The following is a 17,191-nucleotide window of genomic DNA, read 5'->3' as shown; positions in this document are numbered from 1 at the left end:
ATTCATGAAGACCTAATACCAACATAACAGGAAAAGTCAATGAAATACCATCTCCAGTGAACAGCTACCAGGCAAGCAGTTTAAGCTATTTATTCTCATTTGCCTTGTTTAAAGTGATTTTTAAAATCATGCCATGGTTGACTTGTTTGTTGAAAATTTTGTGCATAAGAAAAATGGGGGGGAAAAAAGGCACCACCTTCAAAGATTCCTGAGTGGGATTCTATGGTTAAGCTTCAAAATCAACCCAAATACTTACACATATAAAAAATAAAAATAATGCAATACAATCCACACGCTATATTTAAACAGAGAAAGTGTCATAACACTTTACAGAACCAGTTAATTACAGAGGTTGACCTGACAACAAAGTCCATGAATTTGAAATTGTACTGATATTACCCTAAGCTGAGTATTACTGAAGTTTAATAAAACTATTCAGTTCCTAGCTAGTCCAGATTTAAAGAATATTTAAACATTAACACTGTTGTCAGGCTATAGTCATCTAATTCTCAAACTACTCCAGTTCTCAAACTAAACCGTTCTCAAACTATTCCAGTCATACTATTCAGTTTTCCATTGAAAATTCTAGTGTTACAGTAACTGATACACATCATATGCAAGAAAATTTATTAAGTCTAAGTAAAAACTCTTGTTTTCACACCTGTAAAAGATATACTTGCACAGGATTTTAAAAGCAAATATGTTTTTAAATTGCATTTCATCTGTACCACCTTCTGGCACGGAAAGGAACAATTCAACCCAGCAAAAAAGCCAAATCTCAAAACACACACAACCCTCTCCAACAGAATGTAATTTCCAAGACATCACATTTACATTGGGTAACAGCAGCATATGGATCCTGAGAGCTCAAATGAGGATAGGTTCTGAGGGAAACTACCAAAAATCAACTCCTAAAAGAGAGTTGTTTCAAGCCTTGTTGAAGGTCTGCAGGTGTTATCAGCCCACACCCCTTAGGTGCAATGTGCAGGACACCTTCTGGACAATATCAGGAATTCCAGTAACTTTACCAAGGACCAACTGGTCCCTCTTCACTTCCCAGGTCTGCTCTGATGAGAGCACAAATCACTGGAAAGTCTGAACTGTTCTGAGATGGACTTGATAGGGACCAAGCCCTTCTGAGGGGGCCTGGTTCAGAACACCCCACACATCAGCATAAACACCCAAAGTAATCATCCCTCAAACTGCAGGGGATTTGGCATTCTTAAGGGACAAATGATACTACCTTATTTCATGAAGAAATGGCCTTGCAAGTCTCTGCATGCCCAGCACTTCCCTGGACAGCAGCAAGCACTCCCAGCAATGCCCTCTCACCCCTCCCTGCAACTGGCCCTCAGTGCTGGCAGCTTCCATGGACACCGGTGGGACACGAGACAAGAAACACCACAGGAACCGACCTTTTGTTAGCTCAAGTGCAAGGGTCTACGCTCAACTTCTGCTGGAACACAGGAAGCCAGAAGATGGAGAGACACTCTGTCTTTGTCCCCAGCTTTCTCCTAGAAGTATTTTACAACTAAGGATTTTTTTCTGAGCCAGATTTAACTACTTGAAGTGTAAAACAAAACCCACTGCCAAAGTACATTAAATAATTTCAGAGGCTGTGATGATTCTGCTATAAATGAAATGCAATTATTACCCTCACACTACTCCCAGAGTTCTCCCTAGACTGGCCTTGATTCCTGTCTGAGCAAGGGACACCTTCCATGTGACCCCCAGTGTCTCTCTGTATGTCTCCCCTAACACTATTCCAGTTGACAAAAGGACTGGCAATGCCAGGAGGGAGGAAGAAGATAAGGAATTATTGCTGATATAGTTGATTTGGTCAAGCAGGGTCCCCAGAACACAAGAGGTAACTAGCCAACCTATTTTGAGGTCAGTCTTGAAGAGATATATATACCCAAATACCCAAAATATGTGCACTGGTAACACTGCAGGAATTACTCCCATTCTCTTTCTCCTGGTTTATTTATCTTCTGCACAGACCTGTACCTTTCCAGGCAGGTAGGACAGCAGCACACTCTGTGACCTGCCACAGCAAGGCAGGATAGAACAGCGGCTTGCAAAGCGACAGCAAAACTTAATCCTCAGCATTAAGATGTTAAGTTCGTTATGGTTACAGCAGAAGTATGACTAAATTTATTCTCAATCCTCTAACTACTACCTATTTAATGATTAGTTCAAAGTACCTAACAAAAACTATATTGATAGAACTAAAACCAGCAGAACCAAGATGTTTTGTGTCCATCAGATGTTGTGTATGTATAAGAACTATATCCACACCAAACACTTTTCTGCTACAAACAGTTATATGACAGTAAGAATAAAAATTTGTAAAATAAATAAAAGCTACTAGTAGAAAGCTAGACTGACATTCCTGGGGCTGATGGTCAGCAGTCTGTAAGGTCCAAGGACACACAGAGGCATCCTTTAAGCTGCCAGCTGACACCATGACTGTTCTTAAGGTGTGTGATTTTTATGCTTCTTTAGCCAACAGAAAACATGCAAACACCTGAATAGTATCATGTATGCCTGACAGTTTCAAGCTACAATGTTATTTTACACTAATTTCTAGTGTCTCCTGAGCAGGACTTGTTGATCAGACACAGATGGCACAGATTCTTTATGTACTAACTCAGCCGTAAGTGACTCCTTCAGTTCTCCAGAACTACCAAGGTCCTGTTCAAACTGACTGTCCAATTAAGCATGTGCAGGCTTTGATAAAGAATCCAGAATACCTAGATCCTCTGTACAAACAACCCGTGACATCTGTACATGAGACTAATTTTAAAAACCCTCTTATCCTGTTTTGACAATGAGAAATCAGATTTTTTGTCCCATCAAGTTTTGGGTTTCTGTGTCAATGTGCTGCCCCATAATTCAGCTGAAGCAACTCACTGTGCATTACACAGGTCTGAGATCCAACACCCAGGAGCAGCCAGTGGAGGGTGGGGAAGGAGCAACACTGGCTCTTAGGGTGGCAGCTCACTCTCCTACTGATCTATCCACAACATGAGCACACCCCAAAGCTGACAGCACCTCCTGACAGGTATGGTAACAAGGTAGGTGTCTGTTTGGAAGCACTAGAAGAAAAACGTGCTCTTTTCTGGGAGCAGTATGCCAACACATACGGAGCTTTACTTCTGAACAGATGCCAGAGCTGCTCTGCAAATGGATGAGACAGATCATGGAGCAGGCATTCCCTCAGCCCATGATTTCCAAGTGCTTGGCCCTGCAGTCTATGAGCAGCATGAGAAGGCACAGCCAATGCTACTGCACACACTGGCCACTTTATACCATGATGGGTTTGGTCCTTTTAATCAGTAGCTCCAGTGCATCTATATTAAATGTCCTAAACCAAATTTAAAACAAAAGGATGAGGCAAGCACTGAACATCAGCCTATCCTACCTAAGAGATTAACATGGAGTTTCACCACTGGCAGCTTAGAATAAGGCATTCGGTGGTTCTTCTATTCAGCAATTTCAAAACCCAGGTGATCCTCCCTGGCTTGATGTCAAAGACACAATTTAAAATAACAGTAAATCCTAATTGCCCCAATTTGTCCCATGGGCTACTTGTTAGGACAGGAAGAGGATCCTTACTGACTGGAGGGAGGTGTGGGCTTAAGAGACCGAGGTGCAGCTGCAGCTAATGAGCCAACACGTTCCCAGGGTGAAACGTAATGAATCCTCTGGCAGAAAACCCTTCATCTCTCCCAGGCTTAACAAACTTGGTGTACTCACTACAGACAGAACTAGAATCTCTCCCATCAGGTGTCAACAGACACAGAACCCCTCCCCTGAGGAAATTCCCCCTGCAGGTACAGTTGACATCACAACACCCAGCTGGGAACGAGGCTTCTGCACACAGAGCAGGATGGAACTGCCACAGCATCTGCTGGGACAGATGAGCCTGACGGTTCCAGGTATTTCTGAACCTCTCAACACGGTGGCTCAGCACTGCCAGGCCATTGTGAAGGCCCAATTAAGCAGGATTTCCAGTGTAGGGCTGTTAACTTTACATGAAGGACTTGCAGGTTGTACTTGCATCCCAGTCCCTCACCAACACCTGGAGCCTGGGTTTTACAGCACCAGCAGGAAACTGTATCTATTCCAATTGTTAAAGAATATTTCTGTATAGCATTTAATTCTATTCTGGTTCATTCCCCTTTCCCTCTCCACCCAATCCTTCTTTGAAGTTAGAACTTTTTAAAGCCACTTCAAAAACAAATCCTGATTTCTATATATCTCATTTGTGATGAGCTGCTTTGCTAAAACTATTACCTACTTCTTTCAAATTTTAAATACTAGGAAATAATGTGCTATTCCTTTTCTCTGTATAGCTTTAAAAGTATTTAAAACACAGCTTTTCAAAAGAACTTTAATTTCTGACTCTAGTTGATGTTAAAACTTTTAAAAGCTGTGGAGATAAACCACAGTCTGTTACACCTGAAGAGCCCATTTCACAATGACTTCAGTAAAGCTGTTTTTTTGGCAGTTTTCTAAATTTAAAAAAAGCATCACAGCACCTCTTACAGGACATTAAAACACTTCTGTGCAATACATCTTGCAGCTGTGCAGAGTATTGTAATTCTCTCTATAGAATTAAGATTTTGGCATAAGGCTGGTCATACACCAGCACTACTGTCTCTGTTGTCCAATATCATCTTCATGTTTCCCCCATGTTCTCTTCCACCTACATTAATCTACTTTCTTTCCCCAGGGTCAATTTCCTTCAGGCAGTGTTGGAGCCAATGGCTGTGTTGTGTCCAACTTGCACAGAACTTTCTGCAATGGGAGAAGAACGTCAGGAACCCAGCACTTCATGGGGCACTGCCCAGCACAGAGACAGCCCAAGCCTGTCTGGGTTTTACTGCTCCTTTTCAGACTTCAGAAAAAACCAAAACTTCATAACTAACTTCAGTCTTAAGCACAGTATATGAACTTCTGTGGCGCCAACGGTAAGAAACCTGGTAATTAACATTTTTCTTTAACAACAAATCTGTAAAATTCCACAAAATTAACAGTGCAATCTAAGCAGAGAACAGCTACTTGTGATCCACCTGTACTAAGGAGATTTTTATGCCTTTAGAGGGGAGAAAATTCACAGTGCTGCAGCAGTGCAGTTGTAATAAACCCATTGATACCTGTTAGAAAGTATTTACACAGCCAGTGTAAAGGCTGAGCAGAGCTGGCAATTCCATCCTGCGACAAGCTGACAGGAACACAGGTGTGCACAGCCCAGCAAAGCCAGTCACCTATGCAGGGCCTGCCCTGCCCTGCCAGCGTTTTGGGTGTCACACAGACCGGGGCAGTGACCTCAGCGTCCCACGGCTCCCGGGGCTCAGCCGCAGGTGGCTGCAGTGGCCATCCCTGCGCCGTTGTCGCAGCGCTGCAGCTTCTCCGCTCCGAGCGGGGCAAGGTGAGAGCAGCCCACTGGCACACAGGGCAGCACAGGCTGCTGGCCTACGAGGGAAACACCTCACCCCTTTGTCAGTAGGTGAGAATTTAACAACCACATTTCCCCTCTGGATAATTGTTGGAAGACAGGCAGGATTTCCCAGCCTTTGAACTGGTGTGGTTCTGCAGTTTCCCACTGCCACTCAGCACATGTCCCAAGAAGCATCATCTGACACAGCGGTGTGATGACCCCCTCCTGTGTGACTTGTGACAGGAATTACCTGAACAGAGCAGAATTTAACCAACCCCCTGTCCCAAGCAGTGGCCACTAACTTTAATCCACGAGTTCTTCCGAGGTGAAACCTTTTGGAACTGAAAAAACGGAGTAAAAGATGTGGGTGAGCAGGTGCTTTAGCTGTCAGTCCTCAAGCACTCCACAACGGGAAGCTACTTACCAGTTCCGAGCCAGCTGTGCCCAGTCTGTGCTGGGGCCGCCTGACATCTGAGCCTCGGGCGCTGCTCGGCACCGCTGGGTGCCCCGAAGCCCCCTCTGGTGGCACCGAGCACCGCTGCCCGCGGCTGTGCAGATGAGGAGCTCCGGCACCGCTGCAGCTCCGAGCCTGCTCCACTGCTCTCCTCACATCTGCTCCTGCAGGGCTTTCTGTCACTTCCCTCACAATAACTCAGAGCTAGTCCTAATTCCCACGTGTTGAGCTGCTCTTAAATCGGCTTCAGTGTTAGTTTTCACTGTTACCGGCCCCATCTCCTTTCACTTACAAGATCAAATCAAATTTTATTGGACACTACTAGTGTCTGACACATGCTGCCTGCCCCAGTGCTGCGCTTAGAAAGCCTCCATCAGTTCTGATCTACATCGCAGTTAAGCTGCCTGTGTGCCAAGCTTCTACATTCAGGCACACAAAGTAAACCTGTCCCTAAAGTTAATTCAGGAGACTCAGAGATAAGGGCATGCCTTTCCTGCAGTGATTTGTGTTCAAGCCAACCTGTAGCTCTGTGCTGATGCACATGTGTAGCTTTGACACACAAGCTTTATTTTAATCTACACGATACTGTAGTGATCTATCTGATCTCTATTAGACAACTGCATCTTTACTCCTACCCCCCTCTTGAGAAGCACTATCTGAGGCAAAAAAAGGGCTTATTTTCCAGACTGTTCATGGATTGGCATCATCACTCTTCCAGGGACAGGCCATCTTCAGGTTCCAAGTTCAGCACAGATGGGACACAGCAAATCAGCAGCGAACTTGATTTTAAGTGCAAGTGATCACCTCAAAAAAATCCCTTTTATTTGGGGACTAGCAAAGAACTTTTTCACTGGCTATGCAGTCAAGTGAGCAAGTTCAAAATACTGAAGTAAAATTAGCAAAAGAAAGCAAAACAGCAAGAGGGTGGTGAGTGTTTTTAATCAAACTTTCATCACTTTCAGTGTTGATGATGAGATAAACCACCCTCATATGCACATTGCCTCTGGAAGCTGTACCAGATTTCTGCCCCCCAACCCTTCCCCTGAGCAATGGTTCTCACACTGAAGCCAAGCACCCCTGATGGCAGGAGTGCTGGCCTGCTTGCTGTCTCCAAGTGCCTCAGGTGTGCTGCTGGGTGTTTGACAGGCACGTGCCAGGAACAGGGACCAGCCTTCCTAACTTGAGACAGCAAAAATCTTCACGTGGCTGCCAGCCACAGGTGTGACATACCTTGCAGAGCAGAGAAGGGGAGCTCGAGTTCTCAGGCAGGAGATGAAAATGGCTCCCCAGGAATCCCACTGCTCCTTTTAACTGGCTGGGTGCCAGGGGATGTTGGCTTCAGCATCACTATGTTCTGCCTCCCTCCACAGGCAGGGCTCAGGTCTCGTGCCAGCTCCAGGCCAGCACAGCCCCTGCCAGTCTCACGACAGGAGTTCAGCACTGGAGCCACGTTATTCTGCTGTACAACCCTTCCAAAGCCAGGTCTCCAAGGTGAATTTTTCAGAACTTCTGGCAGACTCATCTTGGGTATGCTGATCATTATTGGTCTGTCAGCAGCCCTTCTGAAAACTCTAGTTCAAATGTTTAGGCCAGACCTACACGCAGGGCAGCCAGGTGTCCCAGAAAGTGGACAGTACCCAAATCAGTAATTCTTCTCATTTCCCCAGTACTACTCAATACTTACTGCCTCTCAGGATGGGCCTACATTGCAGAATACAGTATTAAGCAAGACACCTTGGCTTTCTAGGAGTCAATTCAGATGCCAGCAGTAGTTCAGTTGTAACAGTATGGAACCTGGCACAGCCTAGTTTTTCCTGTGGGGAAGCACTCATAACCAAAGGAATCCAGTTCACCTACAAGCAGTCCTGGCAGGCAAACATAGCTATGGCTTAAAAAGCAAAATTTCAGTAAAATATTATTTTAAGTTAAGCCAAACCAACAGCAGTATATCCACATCCACAACTTCAGGTGGCACGATCTTGCCTCAAAAGCAGCATTAAATAGGCACCACTTGGGTAGACAAGACCTTCTCTTTTACTCTTCATATCACTACTTACTGCTCCCTACATTACTATTACTTCCTGAGCCATAAATCCTGTCTTTAGTGCACTCTATATTCCTCCTGCTCTCTGTAGAGTGGTTTATTTTCTTTCTCTCCTGTCTTCATGCTGTTATTACATAAAGAAAAAAAAAATCAAGACACAAGGAAAGGCACACATAAATTATGCATGCTATAATCCTGCCATTTTGGTACCCACAGCAGTTTCTGCTGGTGGGGCATCCCACTATCCCTGTGTTCCATTCTCAAAGTCTCCTTATTTTGTTAGAGGTGTACAGGAACAAACAGTCCAAGATCTGTAACTACACACACACACACATCCTAATCCCTTTGTGTGTGGGAAAGTTCAGCTGCAGAAGAGATTAAAAATACTGAAAATGGGTAACAAAAAGAAATTTGTATCACCAGAGCCAGGGCTCCTACTTCCAGGAGGTGGCAGCGTTGTCTCTTCGGAATTCCCTGCTGGGAAGCAGGAGCAGGACCACAAACATTGACGGTTTCTCTGAAGGAAGCACTCCCCCCTTCCAAAACTCACTCATTCTTTAGTGAAACACTGGTCCCAAATGAGGTATGACCATAATTTGCTACAAATTCACATTGTATCTGTCTGCAGTTGCATGTAAACAGAAGTTACAAGTTACAATGTAAACACAAGTTCAGTGATTTGGTGCGACAAGGGCTTGTTATTTTGAAGTTCTCCCACAAGAACAGAAACTTAAGGCTTCCTTTTAAGCTTTTGTCTAATAAACCCTCCTCGCTCTCCTGCATGCTTGGCTGCTTTCTCAGGAAAAGTAGGCGAGATATTTAAATCTGTTTTAACACCTGAATTGAGTAAATTATCACTTTGTGTATTAAAGTCTAATAAATCAGGTGAACTCAAAGCTTTAAAGCACTAATGAATACTTAGCATACTTAGGACTGGGCAGTTTAAGAACAGGGATACTGCAAATGTTTACTCTCCTCCCCTCCTTTAGGATTAATTTTCTATTTTAATACGGCATTTGCTGCTAACTTCTGCTTGACAATTATTAGCAAAAATACAGAAAAAGTCTCTTACAAGTGTTGCTGTTGTAACATGGATCTCTGAACAATGTTCATAAATCTCAACAATCCACATACTTGTATGAATCTGGAAGCCAGGATAACTTCTGAAATGCAATGTAAGAGCTGAGCACTGCATATTAAATTAATACTAATTTTCCTAACAAAAGTAAAAGCAACTCTTCTAAAAGGGAATGTGACTCAGACCTAATTTCCTTTTATATGTGTCCTTCAAATGCTGTCTGAAACTTTAGAAGTACTTGTACTTAATATTGATTTATCAAATCAAGGTATTTCCCACACTTGTTTTTAAATTAATAAAAATCATTTTCACTGGGCACAGAAAGATGGAAGAGAGTGTCATTTTTCAGGCACCAGATTCTGGTGTACCAAGTCACTTCCAAGTACAGCCCTAACTCATATCCCAAAAAGACACAGGAAAGTTAGGAAGTGAAGAAACACAAAGTAAGGAGGTAACAGAAGGAAAAAAATATGACTGTTCTGCATTAGTAGCACCAAATATCCCTTTTCTAAACAAATGCAGAACAGGTTGGGAGAAGGGCCCTGGTGGTAGACTTGGATGCAAATACACTCTATGCTCTGACCACCCAGTACATCTTTGAAAGTGACTTGATTTCTTGGTACTACTTAACATAACAACTATCTCATGTAATAACAAAGTCTTGTAACTCACAAGTACTGAGTAAATACATAAAATAAATCTATGTTTGAAATTATAAACTGTCTGATGTAAAGAGTCTTAGAGAGTGATTCTGTCAATCAGGTTAAGTTTTCTTAAATCCTAGAAGGTCTCCTGCACTGAAGTTGCAAACAAGGATTTGGTGAACATGGCTGGAAACTCTGGAAGAACATGGGCAGCATTCTGAAATACTGCATCTTGGAAGTCCTTTGCTTCTTCTGGACTACAAGTCCTTCATAATCAATGTTCAGAAATGCAGATTCCTAATCTGGGAGCTGCTTGGTTTTAAGATTTACATCTAAACCAGACTATGTTTGGTCCAATAAACATGTCTTCCTTGACAGACTAGCTCAGACTTAAGAGACTTCTCACTCTTAGGTACCTGAAGTGAAGTGAGACGACTCTCATGAATTTCCCTAATGCTGTAACTCAGGTTTTGAACAGCATATAAAGATTTCTTAGAGAAATAAAATCTGGTAGAATACTTTTGCAGATGGTGCACTGGCAGCTCCTCAGGAAGATTACAGCTCAGACCTATCCACTGAAAAGCAGGGCACATTTTTTTCACAAATACACAAACAATTTAGCTGGGCATTTAGTAATGGCAGAGTTCCCACATATCAATGCAACTTACCTTAAAAAAGAAAATCTGAAGCTCTTCCTTGCATTTGATATGAGAATTCTTCACCACACGAACTAGGCTGTTCCCTACTTGTTGCTAAAGTCAGGTATTTACAATGTTTTAGAATCAATTTCACTATTTAGCTGCAGGAATCCAGTTTTCTACTCAAAGTGGTTAAATCTGTAAAACCTTCAGTGTGGTAAATCTTAAGAGCAAAGTCCCTTAAAAAAACCCTCAAAGGTTCTGCCTCACAACCTGTATTCCTGTCTCTTAGGAAAAAAACAAACCCTATAGGAATAAGGACATTTAAAGTGAAATAGTTCTATGGACACCCATAAGTGTTACAGTCAGAAAAATCTGATGTAAAATAAGCCCTTATAGTTTCATTTATGTTTTTCCACTAATTTTAGTTATGTTTAAAACACTATTGTTTCTGACAAAAAAAGGCTAAATTTGCTTAAAAATAATCTAAAAGGAATGGAAGTTAATTAAAATATATATCTTAAGGGAGTTTACAATACAAGAGGTCAAGGGCCTAATATGCAGTAAAAATACACAGAGAAAAATTACAACCATTTAACCTGATGTGGGTAAAGACCATTGAAATATACCTGGGATGTGCCTTGCTCATCAACAGCAATTTAGGATAGCTGGTGTTCCCTCAGTGCTTAAAAGCTCTAACTAGAAAATCTCATCTTAAATAAGATTTATAAAGTTATCAGTTACTTTACGTGTAAGTGTTCAATAATTACATTTACTTATGAAAATAAAATGTAAATTGGCTGTAGTGTGGTTACAAAAGCTGTGAGAGCTGAATTTCTGATTCATTACTCTTCAAAGGAGGTCATGTGGTTTGCAACTGAAATGTCAAATTTCATCTCAAGTTCCAGAGCTGCATTATAAAACTACTCAGAGTGAGTCAGTCAAAAAAATGTCATAAGCAAAAAGACTTGTTCAGGCTTCAAAGCAGTATTTACTTACCTTTGCATGAATTACAAGGATGCTACTCAAAACCTGCAAAAATATGCAGGGCAGTATCTCTGCCCAACATCCAGCTGAGATGTGCTCTTTTGTGTGTGGATAATGTGTGGAATATGAAGAGAGAAAGGGGGGGAAAAAAAAAAGAAAATAAAGACAACAGAGTTCTGCCTCCCCCCCCCAGCATACAAGTAAAGGATGGTCCTTAAATTATTTCATGTAAGAAAGAAAAGCAGCAGGAGAATACTTGACAGTTAAAAGCTGTTTGCAGAGGTGTCAAGTATCGTTGGATACCACGTTGAAGATTTCACTCTTGGCACCAGGCACTGAAAATGCAAGACCTGAGAGACAGGTGCCAAATCTAAATTACAAAAATACAACGAAATTAGTACAGGCAATTGCTGATTCACAGTGCACACTGCACAACCTTTTTGTAAAACTTAACACAAATGTCTCAATACTTACCTTCTAGATTAGAAACAGACACTTTCTTTATGGGAAAGATTTCAAGCTTAACCATGAAGTTTTCATCCAGAAATCAGCTGGGTAGATCAACAGGCTGTTACTCATACAACTGTCATATGATACATATGAAACTCCTAAAAGTGTCTCTCATTTGTGTGTATCTGTGTGAATCTTTGAAGGTGGAGAAAAGTAGCTTGGTGCCACAGTAAGAAAAAAACCCCCAAATCCTAAACTCCCTAGTTTTGCAGAGCCAAGAATGGGTGGGTATTCAAAGAAAATATGATTACTCAGGAATATCCCTAAGCCATACATACATTTGAACAACAGTGCAGGTGAAATGGCAGCAGTCCTTTCAGGCTTTACAGCATTGTAATTATGATCGCTGGCCCAGGACGGCGTGATGGGTTCTGCTGCTGGCTCTCGAGCAGGAGCTTGGCTGTTTGCCTCAGTCTTGGCTGTGCTCACAACAGTCTTCTTCACATTCACCTCTCTTTTCTCAGGGAGCTGTCTCTTTTGGTTTGAAACTGGTTTGATGCCCACCTGGATAATTAAAAGTAGCTTGATTACTAATAATCATCAAATATATTGGATTTCACAAACAAGCAGAAAGCGTTACACACGTACACTGGTTTCTTTTATAGTAAATTCCTTACTTTTATAGTGCACCATTTGAAATTATTTGATTACTCCAAAACCCAGTAATTTGAAATTTAGTTTAAGAAGCCAAAATTAATTTGACTTAAAGTAAAATAAAAGAGGTAATTACTTGAAATAGTACTTTCTTAAAAGCCGTTGCCATCTAGACAACTGTTGCAAGGAACTATCTCCATCTAGAGGCAATTATTAAGATTTTTTTTTTAAAATGAAAGGAAAGTATTTTATTGTCCTTACTACAGGAAAAGGCAAGAAAATAACAACAAAAAAAGTAATAGAAAGCTCCTCTTCAATACAGGATTTGGCAGTTTTATTTGAGTCAAAAAGCAAAGCACAGAAATAAGGCCCAGTGCTCCAGGGCAACTGCTCTGGATCATGAACACAAGCTCACCTGCTGCTGAGGTTTTGGTATGCCAGGCTTTTCAGATTTTGGTTTGATCTTCTCTTTAGGTTTTGATTTTGCATCCTTGCCAGAACTCAAGATCTTCATGGTGGCTGCAGCGTGTTTGAGGATGCAGTCGTTGCTGCAGTACACGGAGTCGGGCTGGGCCACGTTGAAACAGCCGGGGCCGATGCACTTGGAAGCACCAGGAGCTTCAATCACCTTCAATACAGAGAGAAATGGAGTCAGGTCAGACTTCAAACAGCAGGAACAGCCTCTGTAGCATGGAGAAATGCTTACACAGCTCATGTGCAGACTCTGCAGCTCTCACCTGCACAACTGCCAGAGTGAGAACAACAGGCGGTCATGACACAACACAAACAACCTGTACAAATGTAAGAATTTCACTTCTCTAACACGTTTTTCAGGATGTGCTGCATTTTCAAGTGGTTGGTCTGCTAGCCCTGACATAAAGGAGGCTGGTTTCCTAAATTTTCAAATCCCCTAAGTACACAAATGCTTTTACTGATCCTCTACACGATGGGATAAATGTCCTTAATAACGCAAAGCTGGGTTCCCAACAGCAAGGTCTCTAAACCATCCCCATCAGCTGCTGTCCTCAGCCATGCACATATATAAGAGGAAGCACCCAGATATTCAGGTGTACAGATTATTCTTGCTCTAGAGGTTTTACCAATTTTAACTTTAGAAGTCTCCAACTTAGATTTTTATACACAACTTTCACATAGCCTCCTACAGCTTACACATTTATAGGTTTGTCTCTGCAATCTGAATTCTCCTCCAATTCAAAATTACTCTCCATTTAAATCAAGGTGTTACAGATGAAGAACTCCCTCTTTCAATGCTATGATTCAGAAAATAACACATTTCTTGAAAACAGAGTGAATTAAGTTGAATTGTAGAAATACTTGAAAAGCTTTTTGGGCTCCAACCGATCACCTCTGGATACTGTGCTTTTAGTCTCTCTTCTGAATTAATTTTTAAAATTATACAAGATACTCACAACTATTGTAATTCTAAACAATCTCTTACCATTTGCAATTACCAAAAGTAAGTTTTTCAGGAATATTTCTAGTTAAATAAACATTATTTGCATAGTGAAATTGACTTCTCTGCAATCAAAAGTCAGCACAGAGCTTTATCTACAGCAGCCTGATAAAACCTGGATTTGGGAATTTTCCCATTATGTACACACTTAACAGAGAAGTAAAGATAAAGAGCACTTGGTGATATTCAGTAGCAGAGCCAACACCAAGAGCACTGGACTCTCAAAAACCTTTGTGTACAAAGGTGTACAAATGTATTTGAAAATATTTTTGAGAATACTTTCCAAATACTTATCTTAAACCAGTAAATATTTATATATTCAGCTCAAACTGTTCTATCTGTACATTAATCTCACTGTGCTGCCACAGTCAGCTCTAAATGTCCAAGACACTGGCACTAAAATGCAGCACCTTAGGCAGAACAAAGACAAACACTGCAGCACTCATTTTTTTTAGTTCCTGTACATTAAGCTGAAGAAGTTTCTATGCCTTTCCAACTGGATATGGAATTTTTATTACAAAATTTAAACTTCAGATTTTGAAATAGTTCCAAATACATATTTTTAGATTTAAAAAGGCAGTATAAAGAAATTCCCTATTTGCTGATAACCTAAAGCAGTATAGGACAAAAATCAGAATTCAAAGACTAACTGGAAGTACAGCTGGAATTAACTCCAACAGAGACTTTTTCACGTTAAGTAAAAATTTTTACTACCATTGAAAATGTCCAAAATGTTTGAGATTATTTCAAAGATAGTATAAAACAGCACAGCATTCTAGAATTTTTATTAAAAGAGTACATCACTGTTTGACTTCCAAAACAGTATTGAAAAGGGAGAACAGCAAAAACCATTTTCTACACCTATATAAAATTTTTAAATTCCTCACTTGAAACTAAGTTTTAATTCCTGTACTGATAGAATTATGGATAAACTTCTGCTAGCCAGCAGTGTTTGGTGGGCTGTTCAGCTTATGTGTAGCTTTAAAATCAAGTCAGATTTACAGTCATACAGGTCATTGTCTCCATGTACTCAGTGAAACATGAAAAATAAGAAAATTAAAATACTCACAGGCTGAAATATCTTTAGTTTTTTCTTCCCACTTGGATTTGCAGCTTTTTCAATCCTACCCTTGATTCCTTGGTCCTCAACTGATTTTTGTTCAATTGTTCCTATGCTTGTGAATTCTGTGCCATCCGCATTTCCTTGCTCCATTTTAGCTTCCTGCTGGTCTAGTTCTGAAACAGGCTCATCCTGTCCCTGGAGAATGGTGCAGTTTGGACAGATATAGTCCTCACCATTCCTCTCCAACAATCGCCCTCGAGCCTCAGAAATACCCACGCAGTCACCATGAAACCATTCCTCACATCTATCACAACAAATCATAAACCTGAAAAATAAAACCCACCAAGGAACAGTAAAACACTGTGAAATGAAAAGACAATTAACATTCAGTGAATATTTCAAGCAACACAACTTCAGCACCCCAATGAAGCACCAGTGTACAGCTCTGTCTCACTGGTTATTTTTGTATTTGTTTATCCTCTTTTAAGTATTTGTTCTAAACTCCCTGCCAAAACTCGATATACCCAAAAGCTCATTTAAAAAGCAACCACGAGCATCTAATTTAATTTTTAATCACAGAAAAATTCCAAGTCCTTGCACTGTGCCTGCAGCTGAGCCCTTTGCCTACCTGTTGTTGTGAGGCTGACGACAAATACAGTACAGGGCATTTGGGTCGTAGATCTCAGACTCAGATTTGCTTTTGGGCTGTTCCTCAGGTTCCTCATCTGAGGCCCCCTTTGCACCAAGGGCAGGCTTCTCTTCCTTCTGAGCCTCAAGATCTTCAGTGTCCTCCTCAGACACAACCACCTGACTCGCAATCTCAGTGCTGTCTGCTGTCTCAGGCTCCTGTTTGATAGGCAGCTCAGACTCATCCTGTTTTTCAGGTGTGACATCACCTGCTTTGGCAGAATCTTTTCCCGAGTTCCTTTTCCTCAGGTGGTTCTGCACATCCTTCAACACCAGCTGAGGTTTCTGCTCAACACGTTTCTTTCTTAGCCGATTCTGCAGTTCCTTTAGAGTTAACCCATCGCTGTCACTATCAGAAGTAGCATCTTCCTCTTCCTCCTCCTCATCTTCTTCCTCTTCTTCTTTTGTGGGTCTGCTTTTAGGGCTCTTCTGCTCCTTACAACTCCTGGTGCAAATCCTCCGAGTGACAGGCTTGGTATCTGGAGTGCTCTCAACACTGTCTTCAGAAGCAGTTTCAGCATCAGTGGCCGGCCCAGAGGCTGCTTCACTGGAGTCCTCCAGGGTGGTGGGGACGCTCCTCCTGCCCCTGCGCCTCACCGTGGTCAGGAACTCCTCCACCCTCTCGGTGCGCTTGGGCTGCCGCCCGCTCCTCCTGAGGTTGGTGCCTTGCTGCTGCTGGGGCTGCTGCTCACTGCAGTCCACATCAGCATCTCCTGCACACTCTCTCTTGGCAATCGTGGTCCTCCGAAACCCCCAGGTTTTCCTGAACTCTTTACTTGTTGGCTTGACAGACTTTTGCTCCTCTTCATTGCTCTGCTCACCTTTATCATCCAACACTGATGCTAAAAACAAGGGAAGAGTTAAAGTGGTGGTGATGAACGATGCACTCTCATAAAACCTTTTCTCAGTGTGTTTTCTTTGTGACATCTATGTATCTCTACTTCATATGATGAGCCTCAAAACAATACAATATTTTCTTCTGAATGTAATACAACAGCAGTAGCAATTAAATACATCACTGATCACTGTGACAACATAATCCAGTTGTTCCTGTTTCAAACTCTTGAGTTATTTAAAATCATTTACATACTTACATACATGATGGACAAATTAGCACATTTTCAATTGCAAAGGAAGAACCCTTACCAGGAGAACTGTTTTCCATGTTGTCAGTATTAGCTTCAGACTCTAATGGAACTGTGTTTCCACCTTGTTCCATAGTACAGGCAATACTGTTCCCACTCTGAAATGCTGAACAGAAACAAAATGTCCAAAATTCTCATTCAAAATATTCCTAGCCCAAATAATTAGTAAATATTCTTATTTCAGTATTAATTGTAACAAGCACTTGTATTTCAAGCCACAAATGTTCCTTCAAAGTACTAAGTTAAACATGCAAGTCTGGATACTGTATTGACATATTTTATTGAGTACCCATAGGATTTCTGATATTTCTCAAAAAAAACCAACCAAACAAAAAACTCCTTCATGGTATGAATCTACTCCCTGGGGTTTGTCTGGGCAAAAACTAAGCAGATCCACTCACTTCTGTGTGGAATGAAATGGAAGAAA

The 17,191-nt window shown here is 41.5% G+C and overlaps 1 protein-coding gene across 3 annotated transcripts in view; it reads right to left on the bottom strand.

The window, feature by feature from the left end:
• DIDO1 (death inducer-obliterator 1) overlaps positions 1 to 17,191 on the bottom strand; it is a 47,589-nt gene that overhangs the window by 17,101 nt on the left and 13,297 nt on the right. For 2 of the 3 annotated variants that reach the window (XM_074553671.1, XM_074553672.1), the window contains exons 3-7: positions 16,766 to 16,870; positions 15,561 to 16,461; positions 14,939 to 15,257; positions 12,811 to 13,023; positions 12,080 to 12,305 (exon numbers count right to left, since the gene is read on the bottom strand). In XM_074553671.1, coding sequence (XP_074409772.1) covers positions 12,080 to 12,305; positions 12,811 to 13,023; positions 14,939 to 15,257; positions 15,561 to 16,461; positions 16,766 to 16,870 — 1,764 coding nt within the window. Of the gene's footprint in view, positions 1 to 74; positions 11,662 to 11,765; positions 12,306 to 12,810; positions 13,024 to 14,938; positions 15,258 to 15,560; positions 16,462 to 16,765; positions 16,871 to 17,191 lie in introns of those variants that run through there. The other variant, XR_012583021.1, reaches the window with a different exon arrangement.

The sequence above is a fragment of the Zonotrichia albicollis genome, chromosome 17 (assembly GCF_047830755.1).
Source record: "Zonotrichia albicollis isolate bZonAlb1 chromosome 17, bZonAlb1.hap1, whole genome shotgun sequence".
In the NCBI taxonomy this organism is placed as follows: domain Eukaryota; kingdom Metazoa; phylum Chordata; class Aves; order Passeriformes; family Passerellidae; genus Zonotrichia; species Zonotrichia albicollis.
Note: the sequence above shows the minus strand (reverse complement) of the source record. Positions and strands in the feature narration are given on the sequence as shown.